Source organism: Schistocerca cancellata, chromosome 2 (assembly GCF_023864275.1).
Source record: "Schistocerca cancellata isolate TAMUIC-IGC-003103 chromosome 2, iqSchCanc2.1, whole genome shotgun sequence".
In the NCBI taxonomy this organism is placed as follows: domain Eukaryota; kingdom Metazoa; phylum Arthropoda; class Insecta; order Orthoptera; family Acrididae; genus Schistocerca; species Schistocerca cancellata.
Window position 1 is genome coordinate 697,673,535 of NC_064627.1, and position 23,353 is coordinate 697,696,887.

At 36.5% G+C, this 23,353-nt stretch overlaps 1 protein-coding gene across 1 annotated transcript in view; it reads right to left on the reverse strand.

Moving 5' to 3' along the window:
* Positions 1 to 23,353, reverse strand: part of LOC126162473 (ATP-binding cassette sub-family C member 12-like) — a 516,794-nt gene that overhangs the window by 330,540 nt on the left and 162,901 nt on the right. The window contains exon 10 of the mRNA XM_049919007.1: positions 18,751 to 18,893. Coding sequence (XP_049774964.1) covers positions 18,751 to 18,893 — 143 coding nt within the window. The remainder of the gene's footprint in view (positions 1 to 18,750; positions 18,894 to 23,353) is intronic.

Genomic DNA, 23,353 nt, shown 5'->3' on the forward strand with positions numbered 1-23,353 from the left:
TTGTATACTGTACGCCAAAATCACATTAGTTCTTGTATTTCATCAAAAACAGTAAAATCCGTCCTAGCCTATTTTTAAAGCATAATACAGGTTAGAAAATGCTCATCTATAAATAGTTAAGACACCCAAAGTTGGCAGATCACAGATAGAAAGCTCATAAGTGAGACTTCTCTCGGGTGCAATCTCGGTGTTCGTATGCATAGTCATGCACATTCTGTATGAGAAAACACATGCACTGACATTCACAAAACTCAAGAACTTTAGCATTTAATAACTTTTGAGTGATTGCAGTAACCCAAATTAATGAACATGTCAATAGAATTGTGTAGTGATTAAAAAGTAATGTGGAAAGTTGTTGTCATCAAAATGAGTGACTCTTGGACATGCTGAGTCACATTGTGGACCGAATTAGTGTATTCTTCTTTGGTAAGTTATTACAAAACAATACTGATTGTGGACTGAAATGTTTTCATGTATATGTGAGCTGTGTTTTATGCCACAATTGAAAAATTAACTGGCAACATATAAATCCTGTCAGAGAGCATGCTCTACAACATGACAGTGCCTGTTTCAGTACACGAGGCATCTGGATTCTCTTTCCTTACACCAGTTTATCAGAACTCTGCAGGTGGGAACTGTCATTACAACACATGGTTGGTTCTCTCCACCCAACTGGCCTAAACTCACATTAATTTCTGTGGTCTCAGCATTTTTCAATAACTATTCCTTTCCTTTGATACACTTATTTTTCTATGTCTGTTATTTTCCAACCTATTCCCCCCAGTCTTCCATGTATAATGCACTTAGCTTTCTGCTCTTACTGACTCTTGCACTTTGTATTTTCAGTAATCTCTATCCTGCTTATTATCTATTTCTATCTTTAAGCTGTCAGATTTTAAAGTCTCACCCAGTGCAGACATCAAAACTCAGTCTTTCCTTCTCACAACTTTTCCATAACTCTCCCCAGTTCTTAAACCTCACCAGTCCTTTTCCTTCATGCTTCTTCCTTCCCCTCAATTCAGCTGCCAATAGAATGAGCTACTAGCTTCAAACATTCATGCATTTTCATTTCTGTTATACATGTTTCTCCTGCCACTTGATGAGTAGAGTTTTTATCTGTCCATATTTCATTTTCAAACATTACTATTTTCATTGATATATATATATATATATATATATATATATATATATATATATATATATATATACACCAATTTCTTTGATGTATGGTGGTATCAAAGAAGATTCCCAGATGAATGAAAACAGCCAAAGTAAGATCTATCTTTAAAAAATGGCAACAGAAATTAAGCAGCCATTTACTAACTCCCAGATACAAATTGTACTCCAGAATGTTAAACAACAGTATGAACATTATCTGTGAAACAAAACTAGTATTATGGTTTTAGGAAAGGGGGCACTGTTTTTATATTGTTTCTGCTCTTAAACAACTAATGGGAGAGTGCAGGGAATTCATCTAGCTACTAATATGGCAGTTATAGATTTTGAAAAGCCCTTTGATCCAGGAAATAGAAAACCTCTATGGCACATTCCTCAAGAACATGCATATCAAACACACATTATAAACTGTATTAGACTAGTATACAATAATAGAAAAATAATGATTGACCTGCCAAAATCAAGTGTAAAAAATAATCAGCAATCAATATGTCCAACAGGGGTGCAGCAATCACCTATTATATTTAGCATATACCTAGATGATGTTTTTAGAAAAGGAAAGATTTGTTTTAGCCCAAAGGAGGAAAAATTGATGACAGAAGGACACATACTTATTTTTCCTGTTTGTCTTTTAAGAAGTTAATACAGAAGACAGGGTGAAATTTCCTATTCATAAACTGAATCATATCTGTTCTCAAACTATAATGTTCTGATCTCAAAAGTAAAAATTAAAACAATGGCAATCATATGAAAATACCCACAGTACAACAAATAATAAATTGGCAATAACAACAATTGAACAATTTCTTGTTTTAGTTATTTAGACTAAGTGTCAGTTAAAACTGCAATGAAGATAAACTGATAAAACTGAACAGATTCAAACCTATTTACAGAAATATGTACAAGGAAAATCAAGAATAGTGGTACAACTCCAATTGCATAAATTGTTGCTTTACCAGCAGGGTTGCATTTATGCACAGACTGTTTAGGCTGCAGCATGTAGACCCACACAACAAATGGGCTGCCAAAACCATTTAAAATAAATAAACATCTTAATTTTAGTATTTTGGCAGAGGATCTATTAGATAAAATGTATATGTGATTATTTCACATGGGGTTTTCAGCTGTATGTATCAGTGGGCAGTGCACATGAACTAAGTGAAATGCCACATCATTTCATGACAAATTTACAGTGGCTCCCAGTCAAACACTGGGCACTTCAGACAGCAAAATTGATAAGACTTTGTAAAATAACATTAACACAATTTGGGCAGCATGAAGTAAACTCACTTTTGTGGGAAGCAGGGGCCCAGGGGAAATTCAGGCCCTACAAGAAACGTGATGTCACACTAGTCAGCACATCCACCACACTTCATGAACACTTGGCTCCAAGTGGAACCCACAGGAAATCAATACATCAATGGAAATGTATCCACCAAAGGTCTCAACTTTGTCATGTGCTACCAAGAGTCACATGCATTTAAAAGTGTAGTTAAGGATTATTAAACTAAACTGAAATAGTTACTTGCTCTCCACAAGAGACAGTTTCTGGCATTTGTAAGAGCTGCAGTGCCATGTGTTCTCATGTACACATATCAGCCTGTCTTTCTTCTGGACCTCATGGGAAAGTGGTTTTTTCCATACCTCATTTCATCCAAACCGAGACCCACGACATTGCACACTACCAGTTACTGATTCTAGAGTTTTAGAAGTTGCAGAAACCATTTTCAGATACCTTTATACATCAACAAGACACCACTGGAAATGTGCAACATGTTAGATCCACAGCACATGAGACATAGCTTACTGACTTGTGACATAGTAGTGAGGATGCGTGGTCACCGTGAGCTTTTTACTGGCAAATTCAAAAACCAAATAAACAAGTGTGTTAAAATACAAATGTGTTTTCATAAAAAAATATTTCATTCTCACGATAATTAAGCTACTGGTGGTTTTTGTTCCCCTACAGGCAAAAACCCAGGGGGCAGACAGGTAATGGATTTGGAGATATGCAGGGTAGGTGGGAAATAAAATACAATCCTTGTATCTACACAGCAATCAAAATCCAAAGGTAGCTGTTTTTCTGTCCCTAGATTGGCTGGCTTTTGGTCAGTGTCTGTTCCCCATGTTAGGGGCAGCTAAGGAAACCTCCAAGGCTAACACTTGTGGTTGTGAACTAGTGGCTATAACAACAACAGTCACCCCATAAATAATATTATCAATCATAGAAGAGTGTGAGGTGAAACAAATAACCTTGGGAAGACAATCCATTGCACCAAAGTACACGAACACGTAACTGGATTCTGGGGATTCTGCACCATTACACAGAGATGAGCATCTTGGAACATCAAGCAAGATAAAGCACAAAAAATCCAAGTTATGTAGCTACTTTCAATATAAATTTTCTTCTAAAAACTGTAATACTGAAACATTTTGAAGACACTATCAAAAACCACAAAATTCTAATAACAGCACTACAAGAAACCAGATTCTTGGATGAAAACAATTTTGATTCTGGAAGTTTTACAATATACATAGGGGGAAAAAATATGAAAAGCACATCACACCTTCAAACTTGCTTCATAATAGGCAAAAATATTTTGAATTCCATTATGAACTTTGAATCACAGTCTGGAACAGCCTCTATACTCATTTTCAAATCTGCTAACAGGAAATACACCACTCTGAATGCTTGTGCCTCCATAAATGAAGACAATAAAAAGGCCAAAGTAAAGGTGGAACCCTTTTGGAATTAACTAGATGATGTTCTACAAAAAATTCCAAAAAAACACAACATCCTACTTATGGGGAACTTCAATGCCCACATAGGGATTGTGAAGAAATACAAAAATTTCACTGTACAATTAAGTGAGAAATAGGTTAGTTTCAGAATTTTCAGATGCTTACAAAATTATATTCTCATAAGTTAGTGACATGATTATTTTGGATATGTAATTTAATTTGTAACAATTCAGCAACTGTGGTTTACAGTTCAACCAAAGTATACATCTTCATGGAATTTCATTGCATATCAACGCAAATAAACATGCATTTTTGAGAATTTTCAGAAGCTGCCATAGTCCTTTGCATAATTCACAAGCAATTTGCAACAAATCAGCATTTGTGATTTAGTTATTGTAGTAGATCTTCTAACTGACACATTGTATTACATGTATTTTCCCTTAAAGAGGAGAAGCCTTGTATACTATGCACATTTACTGTAAATTAACTAGGATTTCAAGTTTGCTAACAACTATAATTAACACCAAAATGTTTTAGAGAACTAGTAATTTTTATCACAGGTTTTGTGTTGTCTTAATAGAAATCTCATTTTATGTATCTGCTTCAGTTCTTACAGGGCATTAGCAATCTCTTAGCTCAACAGATTGGAAGATAATCACCACATTTAATTTAAAGTTATTTGTCACTGCTTCGATATACAATGTGCCACCTAAAATGCAACCCAACTGTGAATGCTGTTCTCAAATAGGAGTTGAGTTGGTTGACACTTGTAAGCAGCTGTAAATTGCCCTGTCTACTGTCAAACGATTGGCAGCTGCTACAAATTGGTGTGTTGGAAGAGCTCCTGCAAGTCATGTAACTGTACCAGAGGTACCTCAAGCACTGTCATCTCCTGTGGATCCTGTCTCCTCTGCAGAAAGTACAGGTTCTGTCATTGCCCATCCACTTGACTGTGAGGGGTGTGTCAATGGTAGATCTAGGTGTCCTGTATAGCATGGACAGCAACTGGGGAGGACTCAGGGTGTTGTACTGATCACCCTGCCTTTCACTGAAACTGAAACTGAGCCATTGTAATTCACTTCACCTGTTTTGGGGAAAACTGTTTTGTTCAGTATCAGGAGAAGGCAAACACGAAAGTATAGGGGTCTATTAATTGTTGGCAGTTCAAATGTACGAAGAATATGGAAATGGCAGTAAGAAACTTCGAAATTTCTGCTACAGAACTGACAAATTTAAATATAATTGTTATTTGCATATATAGAAGCCCAGATGGAAACGTAACTACTTTCGTCGAAAATCTTGAGAAGGCACTTAACAGTATAAAAATAGTTAGTAAAACAACCATCATATGTGGTGATTTTAATATAGATTTCAGCAAGAACTCAAAAGACAGATTAAACCTTGAGGCCTTATTAAAAACCTACAACATACATACAACTATCAAATCCCCCACCAGAGTCACCAAATCGTCAAGCAGTGCTATAGATCAGATACTAATAAATACAGATAAATATTTATACAAATCTGGAAATATGAATACAGGTTTCAGTGATCATTATGCACAGTTTACTGAATTCCCAGTAGACACTGCAGGAAATACTGAACAAAAAATGACAAGAAAAGGTAGAAATTTTAGCAAGCACAACCTAGAACACTTCAAGCACTTACTGAAAAAAGAAACATGGAATGATATAGACAACTATGAGGACACATGTAAAAAGTTTGAGATGTTCATGGAAATATTCTCCCATTATTTCAATATTTCTTTTCCAGTTAAAAACCAAACATTAAAAACTAAAAAAAGAAATGTTACATGGCTGACGAAAGGCATTAAAATATCATGTGCTGAAAAGAGGAGACTTTATGAAATCTCAAAAACACAAAATGTTACAGAAGAATTTCTGGTGCATTTCAAGAATTATAAGAGAGTGCTTCACAAAGTCATAAAAGAATCTAAAAAAAACAACAAATGATCACTATATAAAAATGGCCAGGAACAAAATGAAAGCCATGTGGAAGATAGTCAGAGAACAAGTAGGAAACGAGACCTCCCAAAATGTAAATCTCCAGGTAATCCAAGATGGCAAAAAAATTACAAATCCAGAAGAAGTAGCCAATGCTTTTAATACATACTTTGCAAATATTAGTGAAAAATTACTATCTGACATAAAATCTTCAAATAAAAATCCTGCTACAACACCATCCAATCAAAATAGAAACTGCAACTCCCTATTTCTTACTCCAACCAACCCTAAGGAAATTATACTATCAATAAGAGAGTTAAAAACAAAATTTTCAACAGGTGTGGATGAGATTCCAGATTATGTCATTAAAAATGTGGGGGACCTCATTGCAATACCATTAGCCCACATTTTCAACAGTTCATTAACAAATGGAGTCTTTCCTTCCTGCTTAAAGACAGTGAAACTAAAACCACTGTTCAAAAAGGGTAAGAAAGAAGACATAGCCAATTATAGACCTATTGCCTTGCTATCTACATTTTCTAAAATACTAGAAAAAATTTTTCATAAGAGATTGCTAGATTTTCTAGAAAAGTGCAAAATATTATCCACAACCCAACATGGCTTCCGGAAAGGCCGATCAACAGAAACAGCAATATATGAATTTCTGGGTGAAGTACTTGAAAAAATTGATAGTGGACAAAAAGTAACTGGCATATGCCTTGATCTGTCTAAGGCTTTTGACATCATAGACCACACTCTATTGCTGCAGAAGCTTGAAAGAATTGGTATCAGAGGTATGCCTAACAGCTGGCTTAGATCATATCTTACTGACCGCAAGCAAGTAGTAGAAATACATTTTCACAAAGAAAATAAATCAACAAGACATTATTCTGATTATAAAGCAGTAAAATATGGAGTACCGCAGGGCTCGGTACTTGGCCCCATCCTATTTTTGATATATATATAAATGACCTAACATCAGCCAACCAGTACCATAGCACTATCCAGTTTGCAGATGACACAAGCATATTAGTCAGCGGGAAGACTGCAGAGATACTACAGACAAGACTGTCTGAGGCATTAACAAATGTTGTAAACTGGTTCAACCAAAACAAACTAATAATAAATAAAAGCAAAACAGTAGCATTAAATTTTCATAATATCAAGAGAAACATTGAAGAGGATATAAGAATTCAGATGTCAGACACGGATATTGCAAGTGTGCCTAATACAAAATTTCTGGGGATCTGGCTACAGGATAATCTTAGATGGGAAACTCACATTGACAACATATTAAAGAAGCTAAGTACCATGTGTTATTTAATGAGAGTGCTAGAAAACTGCTGTCATAAGGACTGTCTAATGACAGTTTACTATTCTAATATACATTCTGTCCTAAAATATGGGATCACTTTTTGGGGTAACTCGCCATCCTGCCTAAAACTATTCAGGATGCAAAAAAGAATAGTGAGAATCATGGCTGGAATAAAAAGGAACAAACCATGTAGACCATTATTTAAAAGGATGGGGATTCTTCCCCTTCCATGTATTTTCCTATTTGAAAGTGCAATGTTTATAAAGAAATGTACAATAACAAATCCTAGTATCCTCCCAAAAAATGAAAATGTTCATCATCATAATACAAGACAGAAAACTGACTTTCATGTACTCCATACAAAAACCAGTTTGTGCCAAAAAGGAACATTACACCATGGAAAAATTATCTACAATAAATTGCCAAGAGAAATTAAAGTAATGACAGATGTAAAAAATTTTAAAGCAGCATTAAAAGAATATCTGTTGACACATTGCTTTTATAGTGTGGAAGAGTTCCTCCAAAATCCTCGAGAGTCTAAGTGATGATTATGCAAATACTGTAACCATTAATATTGGCCTATAAATACATTCAGATGTAATTCTCAAGTTTATAATGGGGTTCAAGTATAAGTTGTATAGCGACTTGCCCAGTATATGAAGTAAAATTCTGTGAATGTAATTCTCTAGTGTACATGTCAGTTCATAGTGTAGAAGAGTTCCTCAAAAATCCTTAGAGCTTAAGAGAGGATCATGCAAATACTTTAATCGTTAATATTGGCTTATACATATATTCAGTTGTAAACTTCAAGTTTCTAATGTGGTTTAATTATAACTTACACATTGACTTGCCCAGTATATGAAGTGCTGTAAAATTTTGTGAACATAATTTTCTAGTTTCTAAAGTGTTTTAATTGTAAGATATACTTTGACCTGTCCAATATCTGATGTGCTGTACTGTACATGTAAGATTTACTGGACCAATAAATACAATACAATACAATACAATACAAACAGGAAAGGACTCCAGCTGCACTCAGTGTGTATGGCTGGAAGCCCCAGTCAACATACTGAAGAGGCTATTCCAGCAGCCACTGATGGAACAGGGTACAACCAACTGCAGATTGTGGTGAACATTGGAACAAATAATGCCTGTTGTCTGGGATCCGATGTCATTCTTAGTTCATTCCAGTGATTGGCAGAGAAGTTTGAAAAGACCAGCCTTCCGCATAGAATTTCAACAAAGCTCACAATTTGCAAAATTGTTGCCAGAACCGATTGTGGCCCTTTAGTTCTGAGTTGGTGAAAGCGCTGAAACAGAGACCTTGAAGGGTCTGTGACAAGCTAGGCAGTGATTTCCTGAACTTGCATCATAGGGGTGAGAATTGTAGGGTCCGCCTAAATAGGTCAGGTGTACACTACACATCAGAGGCTGCTAATCAGGTAGCTGATTGTGTGGGGGATGCACATAAGGATAGTTTTAGATTAGGCAACTCTCTATCCAATCCAGATAATGGTAGCAGTAAGAAACTCAGAAGTATCAGTGTACGGTCAAAAGAAATGCCTCCCACAGGTGGGAGTATTAAAATCATAGTGGTAAATTGCTGAAGCTCTCACAACAAAATGAGAGAGTTTGAAGTGCTCATGTAAACCAGTGAAGCCACATAATACTAGCTGCAGAAAGTTGGTTGAAACCAGAAATTGATAGCAGTGAGACTTTTTGGGAATATTTAAGTGTATATTGAAAGGTTAGGCAAATGGGGGAATGGAGTTAGTGTATTTGTCACAGTAGACAAGAAACTCAAATCCACCATAATGGAAACTGAAGCTGCATGTGACAGTGTTTGGGCAACAGTCAGTATTAGTGTTGAGCATAGCATGATAATTCAATCCTTCTATTGCCCACCAGATTCATCTCCTGATGTTACCGAAAACCTTAGAGAAAACCTCAGTTCACTTGTATGTAACTTCGTCAATCATACTGTAATCATCAGTGGAGACTTTAATCAGTCCACCAATTAACTGAGAAAATTACAGTTTTGTTTGTGGTGGGTGAGATAAGACTTCCTGTGAAACATTACTAAATGTCTTCTCTGAAAACTACCTAGAACAGTTAGTTAGCAACCCCACTCATGATGGAAATATATTGGATCTAGTGGCAACAAATAGACCTGACGTCTTTGAGGATGTCAACATTGAAATTGGTACCACTGACCATGACACAGTTCTGGTAACAATGATTACCAAAGTACAAAGAACAACTAAAACAAGCAGAAAGATACATATGTTCACTAAACTAGACAAAAAATTAGTAGTGTCATATCTCAGTGACAAACTTGAAACTTTTTGCACAGGGCAGGAGCATGTAGAGGAACTCTGGCTCAAGTTTAAGAGAATCATTGGCCATGCACTGGATAGATATGTACCTAGTAGAACAGCCCATTATGAAAGAGAAACTCCATGGTATACAGTCACTGTAAAGAGACTTTTAAAGAAACAGAGATTACTGTATAATAGGTTCAAAACGAAGCATAAGGCTACAGATAGAGAAATGCTGAATGAAACGTGTTTGTCTATCGGAGAGCAATGCATGTCACCTTCAATGGCTTCTGTAGCAGAATACTGTCAAATGATCTCTCACAGAACCCAAATAAATTCTGGTCATATGTAAAGACTGTTAGTGGCACCAAAGGTAGTGTCCAGTCCCTAGCGAATGACACATGAACTGATATTGAGGGTAGCAAATCAAAAGCTGAAATGCTTAACTCTATTTTCGATATATCCCTTTACTAAGGAAAACCCACAAAGTTGACCTAATTTAATCCTCGTACCACTGCAAAGGTGACTGAAGTAAGTATTAGTGTCAGTGGTGTTGAGAAACAGCTGAACTTATTGAAATTGAACAAAGCTCCACGGTCCAATGGAATCCCCATGAGATTCTATACTAAATTTGGCCAACGGCCTTGCCACAGTGATAACACTGGTTCCAGTCAGATCACCAAAGTCGGACTGGGCTAGCACTTGGATGAGTGACCAACCGGTCTGCCGAGCACTGTTGGCAAGCGGGGTGCACTCAGCCCTTGTGAGGCAAACTGAGGAGCTACTTGATTGAAAAAGAGTGGCACTGGTCTCGGAAACTGACATACGGCCGGGAGAGGGGTGTGCTGACCACATGCCCCTCCGTATCCGCATCCAGTGATGCCTATGAGCTGAGGATGACACGGCGGCCGGTCAATACCGTTGGGCCTTCATGGCCTGTTCGGGAGGAGTTTAGTTTATACTAAATTTGAGGCTGAGTTAGCCATTCTTCTCACTTCACAAAAAAATGTGCCCAGTTCTTGGAGAAAAGCATAAGGCACACCTATCTACAATAATAGTAGTAGAAGTGATCCACAAAACAGAAGTGATCCACAAAACTACATCCATTATCCTTAACATCGATTTGTTGTAGAATCGTAGAACATATTCTGAGCTCTAACATAATGAGGTATCTTGAACAGAATGAAATCCTCAATGTCAACCAGCATGGATTTAAAAAACATCAACCATGTTAAACTCAAATCACACTTTTCTCTCATGACATACTAATAACTTGATCAAGGCAACCAGGTAGATGCAGTGTTTCTTGATTGCTGAAAAGCATTTGACTCAGTACCTCACCTACACTTATTGTCAAAAGTATGATAATATGGAGTCTCAAGTGAAATTTGAGACTGGGTTGAGGGTTTTTTGGTAGGGAGGACACAACATGTTATCTTGGATGGAGAGTCATCATCAAATGCAGAAGTAACTTTGGGTGTGTCCCACAGAAGCGCATTGAGACCTTGCTGTTCATGTTGTATATTAATGGCCTTGTGGACAATATTAATAGTAAAATCAGGCTTTTTGCAGATGATGCAGTTATCTATAATGAAGTACTATCTGAGAGAAGCTGCATAAATATTCTGTCAAAGCCTGTTAATATTTAAGCACTGTACAGAGATTGGTAACTTGCTCAAAATGTTCAGAAATGTAAAATTTTGCACTTCACAAAATGAAAAAAAAAAGTAGTATCCTATGACTATAATGTAGTGAGAGACTGTTGGAAACAGCCAATTCATACAAATTCCTGGGGACAACACTTTGTAGGGATATGAAATTGAATGATCACATAGGTTCAGTTGTGGGTAAAGCAGGTGGTAGACATCAGGTTATTGGTAGAATACTGGGGAAGAGCAATCAGTCTATAAAAGAGATTACTTAAAATCACTCACCTAACAAATTCTAAAATATTGCCCAAGGGTGTGAAACCCATACCAGACAGGACTAATACAGGTACTGTATGTGCACAGAGATAGGCAGCACAATTGGTCACAGGTTTGTTTAATCCATGGAAGTGTGTCAGAGAGATACTGAAGGAACTGAAATGGCAGACTCTTAAAGACAGATGTAAACTATCTTGAGAAAGTCTATTAACAAAGTTTCAAGAATCAGCTTTAAATGATTATTCTACAGATATACAGGGAGACACAGAAAAACAGGAACACTTTCACAATCCAATAAAACTAGAAGTGATGAAGGAAAGAATGAAATTGCATTCATAGTCATTGTAATCTTACAACTTTTTCATTTACCAAATATTGATGGCATTTATCATTTTTAAAAAATTATGTCCTTTACATGGGATCCTTCTGTATGAATACGTTCGTGAAATCTGCTGTTGAGATTCCTCATTGACAGCTGCAACATCTCAGCTGGGATACTGTGAATTGCATCCTGAATTCTCTGTTTTAACTCATCCAGGGTTCTTGTTTGAGTTGTGTAGACTTTGCTCTTGAGGTAGTCCCACATGAAAAAATCACAAACAGACAAATCTGGTGATCTAGGGGGCCAGGGAATGTTACTGAAACACGAGATCACATGGTTGCCAAACAATACTCACACATATGCCATCAATTGCTACGCAGTGCGTGATATTGATCTGTCCTGGTGAAACCAGGCTTCTTGAATGTTTGGAAAGTTGTTCAATGCATGTGAAACAAAAGTTTGTAAAATCTCCATGTAACAATCGGCATTGACAGTTACTGTGTTTCCCTTTTCATTTGTGAAAAAATACAACCCAATAATCCAATATGATGAAACACCACACCATAGTGTCATATTAGTAGAATATAAGAGATCACATGGTTGCCAAACAATACTCACACATATGCCATCAATTGCTACGCAGTGCGTGATATTGATCTGTCCTGGTGAAACCAGGCTTCTTGAATGTTTGGAAAGTTGTTCAATGCATGTGAAACAAAAGTTTGTAAAATCTCCATGTAACAATCGGCATTGACAGTTACTGTGTTTCCCTTTTCATTTGTGAAAAAATACAACCCAATAATCCAATATGATGAAACACCACACCATAGTGTCATATTAGTAGAATATAAGGGGCACTCATGAACATCAATAGGATTTGTGTTTGCCCAGTAACGGTAGTTCTGTTTATTCACATAACCTGTGAGATGAAAATGTGCCTTGTCTGACATCCACAACTTGTTTAGAAATTCATCATCATTGTTCATTTCTGCTATCATTTGTTGACAGAATCCTAATTGTGACCTGTAATTGTTGTCCTTCAATTGTTGCACGGATGAAATTTTAAATCAAGATGAATAATTCTGCAAACACACTCCTGGGACATTCCAAGTACAGCTGCTTGCTTATGAATTGAATGCCATGGGCTCCATAAGGCACACTTGCTTACAACATCAATGTTTACTAGAGAATGCACACTTCTTGTTTGTCCTGTCGGTTTCTTCTTGAGGACAGATCCAGTCTCGTCAGAGTTATTAATCCAACATTTTATTGTGAGTTTCAACAGAATGGCATTATGACATCCTAAATTATAAAAACATCAAAATTCTCTCTATGCCACTACAACACTATCATTGTTTTTATAAAACATTTTTATGGTTAACGCATACTGTTGTCCATTCCACTGATCCATGATTACTGAAATGGCCGACTGTTTACTCGCTAAATGTCATGAACCCGCAGTGCTGCTACCTGCCCATGGCTGCCACTACTCAAGTCAAACATTCCCATTATTCTGTGTCACCCTGTACTGCAACCCTCTACATATTGCTCACATAGTATTGTAACAATAAGATCAGAATAATTACTGCACACACAGAAGCATTCAGACAATCATTATTCCCATGCTCCATACATGACTGGAACAGGAAGAAACCCCTACAACTGTTACAATCCTCTGTCATGCACCTCATGGTGATTTGCTGAGTATTGATGTGGACGTAGATGCAGATGTAGAAACATTCTTAGGAACTATCCATCACATAACAGAACTAACCAAAATGGCATAAGATTGAGAGAACTAAGACAAGCAGACAACATGGTCCTGAAATCAATGTCTTTTAAAAAGTTGCCAAGGCAATAGGAAACACAGAGCTCACCAAATAAACACCTATGTGCTTTCAAACTTAAGCACATGTCCCACATAGTTCCATAGAGAAACACAAAGTGCCAAAGTCCTCAGAGGTGCAAACCTAGACTCTGATCACTACCTTTCTAAAATAAAACTCAAAAATTGTGGCCAAAAGAAAAAACTGAGCCAATAAACTCAAGAGCAGAAATTATCATTGAAAGAAGATAATGAAATCAAAAAAGTTTCCTCTTGCAACTAAAGACATGCAAAACCAAAACTGGGATAAAAAAAAAAAGAAATTCTAATAACTAAACCTGACCAACCAACTCACACAACCAAAGCCAAAAACAAGCCTATCGGAGAGAAGTTTGTGATAGATTCATTGAACTGAGAAGAAAAGACAGTGGCACTCACAGAAAAATGAATATAACAGAGAAAACATCTTAAATGTGAGGAAATGTGTCAGAAACAACCTCAAAAGAATCAAAAAAGCCCCAGAAGACCTCCTCCTCTTTCAGACCAATGAAGGCTTAATAAAAAACAACATAAAAATCTTTTACAGACTTTTAAACAAAAAATAGCTAAATACAACCCACCAGCCCTACAACTCCAAGACAAAAAGTATTGCCAACAACAACAAGGATAACTGCAAAATATCAGGAGAATATTTCAGAAACCTCTGCAACTGAGAAAAAGCCATACCAAAAAATGAAGTTCAGCACCTGAAACACAACCAACACTAACTAGGAACTACTCACCATTGAGGAACTAAAAACAATGATGTAGGGTCTTGAAAACTTCATGATCCAGTCACCTTAATGTGAGCACCACCTATGTTCAGTGTCACCTTACAATAGCCGCTCACAGATGGCAGGTGACAGCATTAGCAGTGAAGGGTGTATAAAGTGTGTCGGGGTGGGATGGGGCGAAACACTGCAGTCGTTGTTGTAATACAAGAACTGAGCAATTTATCTGTCATCCAAATGGGTATGATCCTTGACTTTTGGGCCAAGGGTGGAAGTATATCCAAAATGGCTAAACTTTTAAACTGTTCACATGTCACCTTGGTTGAAAAATACCATGCATGGCAAAATGAAGCTTTCCAAAACCTACACTGAGGCAACTGTGGTACACTGCAGGCTGTAGATGGCAGGTGTGAATGACAGCTGTGGAAATGTGTACAGGTAAATAGACATGTAACTGTTGAGTAGCTGACCATGCAGATAAACCAAGGGGCTACCAACAGTGTCTTCTTTATGACTGTTCAGTGAATGTTACTGCATATTGACCTCTGCAGCAGGTGCATGGTTCATGCATCCATGCTGACTACTATTCATTGGTGATGAAGGCTGGAATTTGCTTGCCAGTCTCATAGCTGGATGTCCACTGAGTGGTGACAGGTGGCCTTTTCAGATGAGTCATGTCTTATACTCCATCAGACAGATGGCAGTTGGCTTGAATGGATTGAAACTCCTGAAAGCATACACCTTGCAACAATTGTTGGGAGAGTCCAAGCTGCAGGAGGGAGAATTATGATCTGAGGAATGTTTTGTGGCATTTCCTGGGTGGTCTCACCATCTATCCTTGGGCATCAGGTCCACCTCCGAATGCAGTCCCCCCCCCGCCCCCCCTCCCGAGGAATGATAGGATGAGTTTACTCCTCTGGCACCACACACCTCAGATTTAAGCCCAATCAAGATCCTGTGGGACCAATTTGTATGACCCTACACTGTTGGTACCTTTCGGAATCTCCCTGACTCTCTTCCTCCATATCTCACAGTTGTCCACAATGCAAATGGTTGCTATTCTGGCTTTTGGCAGGTGATCATGTTAACATGACTGGACAGTGAACTAGACCTCAGAGAAAAACCAAATCACAGCTGAACTGAATGAAAGAATTCCAGATCAGTGGAACATGGCTCTCTATACGAAATGGTCCAAAACAGGCAACTACAGAGGGATTTCACCCTTAGGTGTAACATATTCTAAAAGTCCTACTAAACAGAACAGAACCTCAACTAGAAGACCAATTTTGAGAATACCAAGAAAGTTTCAGCAAAGGAAGAGGCTGCCCAGAACAAATCCTTTATCTCAAAAACCTATTGATCTATCAAAAAAAAAAAAAAAAAAAAAAAAAAAAAAAAAAAAAAAAAAAAAAAAAAAAAAAAAAAAAAAAAACAGGAGCAATATCATATATTATCAATTTCATTGATTTTTAAAAAGTGTACAACTCAGTAGACTGGAAATCCCTCATATCTATACTAAAAGCACTAAACCTAACCAAAAAAACCACAAACCTAAACAGTGAAACCCTTACCAAGACATACTCCAAAGTTAAATTCAGAACTCTCCAAATATTTTGAGATAAAAACTGGTGTATGGAAAGAAAGTGGACTCACCCCACTGCTATTTAACTGTGCACTAAAAAAGTAGTCAGAGATTGGAACATGAAGATGTATAGTGAAATCTGATTAGGAGCAAAGACTAAAGGCATCAAAGTCAATTGCCTAGCCTTTGCAGATGGCGTGGTTCTAATAGCTAAAACCTGGGGAGAAGCTTAAGAGCAGACCATCAAACTACAAAAACAAGCAGGAAAAATTGGTCTCAAAATCTCTTTTGAATTTACCAAGCTAACAACAAACATAAAAAAAAACACTGGAACATCTTAAATTTGGAGAACAAAAAATAGAAATCATTAAAGAATTCAAATATCTTGAAGAATGGATCAGCTGGAATGACATTTAGAAAAAGGCTGTGGAATCTTGAACAAATTAAGTTCAACTGGCCTTCCAACTTAGCAAAAACACATAGGTTTGTAACAAAAGGTCCCTATCATGGAATGAAAAAACAAGCCATAAATTCAGCTGAAACACTATTCTTCACCAACCATGGACCAGTTGAAATGTTGGAGATCAAAGTGACGATAGAAAAAAAAATTCTATTAAGTTACCTTCCGTTAGGAAAGTTGGTGCACACAGTGATTGTGATATTATTTATAATTTGAATACTCAAGGAACTGTGACTGATACCCAAACAACAGAGAACTGACATGAATCGAGACTAGAAAATAGAGCATTGATAATGGCTAGGCACTAGCTAAAATCTGGATTTGCCAAATAAAACCTACATAAAAAAGTATGACTGATTGCTGCACTCTAGAATTTATAAATATATACAGAAAAATATTATGTTACAAATTCTGTAACAACAAACTAATACACATCAAAAACAAAACCCTTTAACAAACAACCAAAAAAATCTCAGAAACAATGAGAAAAGAAAAACTGAATTTACATGGACACATTTTTGAATGAACCCAAATAGACCAAACAAATAATTTTTTATTATTTCCAGAAAAAAATAAAACCTATATTGGTTTAAAGAAACAAAGAAGGACTTAAAACTATTCCAAATCACAGAAAATCTGTCTACATCCCCATTACATATTACGATGGTGCACCCACTACTGTAGCAACAATATACAGATCTGCCCCAGCACCTGTACCCACCATTGTAGGCTAATAGCAAATATGTCACAGCAAAGATGGCTATCACTGTAATCAGAAATTACAGTAGATTGTTACAAAATTACAAAATAAGCCTTAACTAAAAAATTGCTCTGAAACTTATCTTTTGGGTTAATTACCACATAATTTGTATTGACAGGGCCCACATAAACTTGGCATAGGGGCCCATAGGTACTAAATATGGTCCTGACTACCAGAATTTATTTGTGGAACTGAAAGATAGGTAAAGAACAAAAAGGGCAAATGCCATGGAGAGATAACAGAGATGAAATTCCTTACATTAATCAGAAAGTATACTCTGAAGTGACTGCCTGCTTAATAGTATGTTTGTGTATTTTTGAAACACAGCACAGCAGCAATTCTGCATAGCTGAACTTGACAAATCCTTTGTAGTTGTGTTAGAGTTATTTGGCCCCAGATTTCTACTCGGAGGTCACCAAATCTCCATGAATTATGGCTGGTGTTTTGTGGGCATGGAGCTGACAGCTAATAATAAAACATACGTGTTCCACTGAGTTCAGGTCAAGCAAATTTGGTGGCCAGGAAATCAACATGAGTTCACTGCCATGCTCCTCATACCACTGTAGCATGATTCTGCCCTTGTGACATGAGAAATTATCACGGTGGATAAAACCATGGGAAGACATAATACATGAAAGCATTCATGTATCTGCAATAATTTGCACTTATCGCACAGATAACCAAGTGCATCTGATTACAACCACATGTCCTGTGGAACCTCAGGTGAACATCAGCATCCAGCATAGCATAATGCTGCCCCCACTGGCCTGCATCCCTGGCACAATGCATATTTTGAGCAGCCATTTTACTGGATGGTAGCACATCTGGACATGATTACTGACTTGGTATAGCAACAAACATGATTATCTGACCAGGTAAAACATTTTGAATGATGCACAATCCAACAGTCCAATCTTTGTAATCTTGTGCCATCCACAGCCATAACTGATATCATTGCCTCAACAAAGGAACATGTAGAAGTTGTCTGCCACAGAGCTCAATGTTCAGCAATGTGCACTTGATTGCACCAGTAACCTGCTAGGAGATGAGAAATTTCTTTCATGTAGTTTCTGTAGAATTACCAGTACCTCATACAGTCCAGATGACTTTCCCCTGTTGAGCAACTTTAGCTGAATTTCTATTCTATGATAATTCACTCTTAAAAATATACACCCACATCTGGAAAGTTATTAATATTTTCCAATTAATGATGATAACTTTTCCACAATACAGGAACTGACATGTCTCTGACAAACTGAAAACATCTATTCTGCGATACAACGACCACAGAAAAAGGTATATTTTCCTTTCCTTTTGCTTTTTTTAAAACCTCTCTTCATTCTATATTATTGGTAATATGAATAAAGGTGTAATTCTCATTTGTGCTCACATTTAAACGTACCATTTTGAAGGCCACAGATGCAGTCTCTTATAATTGATGCTACATGTGATGCCAATCAAAAGCAATATGATTTTATGGTGTTTTTCTGTTGTTAAAAAAAATTATCAATTTAAATGAAACTAATTAGACAGCTAATGCAATACTGGGTAGCAATTTACTTTTTATCCATTATTATGGTAAATAGCTCACCATGTATGAAGGAACATTAAACAAGCTTCTGAACAGTAGCAATGTTGATGCAGACATGATTGGAATGGTATGAACAAGAGATATTCCAATAGCATTCCAAATGTAAGATTCTTTTACATATCGAAGTTCTTCTTTTCTTGTTGCTGAAAAAATGAAAGTATAAGAATGTGTGTGTTATAAAATAATAAAATTTATTTTAAATATTTCAGGAACTTCTATGCACACAATATGATAACTACACATGTATCAGTCAATACAAATTTGTATACAGCACAAAGAAAATCTGCTTCAATAACAACAGTAAAACTATGTAGCAAACTTTTTGAGACTAAATACTATTAATTTTCATGATAATATTGATTCACTATTTATGTAGTGAACCATAACAAATATATGCATGAAGAAAAGATGATGTATGTTACACACAATAATAAAAAAACAATTTTTTTGTACTCCATAGGTTGATATCACTGACTCAACAATGACATGCATTATTCGCACAGTTTTTCTTGTGCATAGCTCTGTTGGTAAAAAGAATAGCCCTATTTAAATGGTTTCAGATCATTTTCTCATAAATTACCCATTGGCCAGATGCACCATGAAAGAAATGATTGGAATGTTTTGCTTGCTGTACTTTGAAGGCACTAAATATTTGGAGATAATTTGCAGAATGAAGTTACAATACAGTGATAACTCTCTTAGTGAATGAAATATTTAAAAGTGAGCATTTATCTGTCTGTGACAAAAACCATTCATGTAGGTCATCCACTTCCAAAATGAACAGGAACATTAAAAAAGATGAGAAAATGATTGGTAGCACTTAATTTAACATATGGTGTGGTTTGGAAAGGAAGGAGAGACTTTCTTAGCCACATAGTAATCAGTGATGAGATTTGGGTCCATCAGTATCAACCACACAGTAAGCAGCATAATATCATGTTGAAATATCGAACTTCACCTCAGCAAAAAAATTTCAAAAGCCATGTTCTGCAGGAAAGTTGACAATGACAGTTTTGTGGGATATGGGAGGTACACTGTGGATTAATTACAATCCTGAAGGTCAAACAGTGAATACTGACAGCTACTATGTGCTAATGATAAGCCTGAAACCCGAAATCAAATGAAAGAGGAGAGGCAAACTTTCAGAAAGTGTGGTTTTGCTTCAGAATAATTCACAATCCTCATACTGCTGGAAAAGATAGCCAGAGCTTTTAAAATCTTGGTATTTACCTGGTGGAGCAGTGAAGCAGCCCACCACTGCTTCTCCACACACCCCTCCCCCTCCCCCATGCCCTACCTCAAAAGTGATTTTCTTGTTTTTGGACCTTATTCTGTGGAGGCTGGGAAACATATTGGAAAATCCCTTTTCCTTCACTTTCAGTATACACATATATTGCATTTCTAATTACTACCGCTGCTACTATTATTACTACTAAGATGATGATGAAGACTACCACTACTAATACTACTGCTAACAGTAATAATAATAATAATAATAATAATAATAATGATAATGAACGCCGTGGAGGCCCGGGAAAAGAATAGGCCTCCGGTATGTTCTGCCAGTCGTAAAAGGCGACGAAAAGAACAAACCACTAATAGAGCTAACCCCCCTTTTAGTGTGATTACTTGGTTCAGGACAGAACTAAAGAAGCCTCGGACAAGCGCCGTCACGGTCGGGGATGACGCTTGAACCCTATGCCCGCCCACAATGGTAATGACACTGCTAGCCAACTGGAAAATTATTTAAATCCAAATAGAGGTGTTTTGCAGGATATGCTTCCTGCAACCACCCTAGAAGGAAAACAAAGACAGAGGATGAGATGGTCAGATGAAGTTAATCGACACCTCATGTTCTGTTATTACCAAGCAAAAAACCTAGGAACCAACACAACTGGATACAGATCACAAGTATACACAACATTTATTACCAGATACCCAGAATTAAAATTTTTAACAGAACAATGACTAGCTCATCAGATCCGTGTAATAATAAAAAATAACAGGAGACCCCAGTCAGAATTAGAAAATGTCAAACAACAAGTACAACAAATACTGGAACAAAATAATGTGCAATCAGAAGAAGAAGAAAATACAGTAATGGACTCAAACATCCCAGAGCAAACAAACAAAGACCAACACGCATCAATTAAACAATCAGAGGAAAACGAAAGCACAAATAGAACACGAAGTGACACACATGTTAGATATAGAGGAGAAATTTCAGCTGACATATATAGAATACAAAGACACAAATACAGACATTAGACCATAGACCGCCAAATAACCCACAAGTCGAAACAACAATAAAAACTATCAACACAATCATACACAACAAAATAAATGAAAACACAACTATGGAAGAGTTACAACTACTGGTTTATATAGGAGCACTCACTACACTAAATATACACACTAGGCAGAGATCAGAACCAACCAACACACAGAAGAAACCCACAAAACCAGCATGGCAACACAGGCTACAGATCAGAATAGAAAAACTGAGAAAAGACATCGGACAGCTAACACAATTTATAAGAAATGAAATGTCAGAAAAAAAAACGAAAAAGGTTAGGTAAAATCTCACAACAAGAAGCGATAGAGCAATTAGATGAAAAGAAGCAGAAATTACAAGCATTGGCCAAACGACTTAGAAGATACAAAAAAAGTGAAAATAGAAGGAAACAAAACCAAACATTCAACACAAACCAAAAGAAATTTTACCAGACAACAGATAACACACACATTAAAATAGACAATCCACCAAACATAACAGACATGGAACACTTCTGGAGCAACATATGGTCAAACCCGGTACAACATAACAGCCATGCACAGTCGATACAAGCAGAAACAGACACATACAAGATGATACCACAAATGCCTAAGTGATAATTTTGCAACATGAAGTCACCCAAGCAATTAATTCTACTCACAGTTGGAAAGCCCCTGGAAAAGATAAAATAGCAAATTTCTGGCTAAAGAAGTTCACCTCAACACATTCACATCTAACTAAATTATTTAACAGTTACATTGCAGACCCATACACATTCCCTGATATGCTTACACGTGGAATAACTTATCTGGAACCTAAAGATCAAGCAGACACAGCAAACCCAGCTAAATATTGCCCCATAACATACCTACCAACAATATACAAAATATTAACACAGAAATTAATAACACATACAACACAGAACAAAATTATAAATGAAGAACAAAAAGGCTGTTGCAAAGGAGCACAAGGATGTAAAGAGCAACTGATAATAGATGCAGAGGTGACATATCAAGCTAAAACTAAACAAAGGTCGCTACACTACGCATACATTGATTACCAAAAAGCTTTTGATAGTGTACCCCACTCATGGTTACTACAAATATTGGAAATATACAAAGTAGATCCTAAATTGATACAGTACCTAAACACAGTAATGAAAAATTGGAAAACCACACTTAATATACAAACAAATTCAAATAATATCACATCACAGCCAATACAGATTAAGCATGGAATATACCAAGGAGACTCATTAAGTCCTTTCTGGTTCTGCCTTGCTCTGAACCCACTATCCAACATGCTAAATAATACAAATTATGGATACAATATGACTGAAACATACAAACACAAAATCACACATTTTCTATGCATGGATGATCTAAAACTACTGGCAGCAACAAATCAACAACTCAACCAATTACTAAAGATAACAGAAGTATTCAGCAATGATATAAATATGGCTTTTGGAACAGACAAATGTAAGAAAAATAGCATAGTCAAGGGAAAACACACTAAACAAGAAGATTACATATTGGATAACCACAGCGACTGCATAGAAGCGATGGAAAAAACAGATGCCTATAAATATCTAGGATACAGACAAAAAATAGGAATAGATAATACAAATATTAAAGAAGAACTAAAAGAAAAATATAGACAAAGACTAACAAAAATACTGAAAACAGAATTGACAGCAAGAAACAAGACAAAAGCTATAAATACTTATGCTATACCAATATTGACCTACTCATTTGGAGTAGTGAAATGGAGTAACACAGGCCTAGAAGCACTCAATACACTTACACGATCACAATGCCACAAATATAGAATACATCACATACATTCAGCAACAGAAAGATTCACATTAAGCAGAAAGGAAGGAGGAAGGGGATTTATCGACATAAAAAACCTACATTATGGACAGGTAGACAATTTAAGAAAATTCTTTCTAGAATGAGCAGAAACTAGCAAAATACACAAAGCAATCACTCATATAAATACATCGGCTACACCACTGCAATTTCATAACCACTTCTACAACCCTCTAGATCACATAACATCAACAGATATGAAGAAAATAAATTGGAAAAAGAAAACACTACATGGCAATTACCCATATCATCTAACACAGCCACACATCGATCAAGACGCATCCAACACATGGCTAAGAAAAGGCAATATATACAGTGAGACGGAAGGATTCATGATTGCAATACAGGATCAAACAATAAACACCAGAAATTACAGCAAGCATATTATTAAAGATCCCAATACCACAACAGATAAATGCAGACTTTGCAAACAACAAATAGAAACAGTAGATCA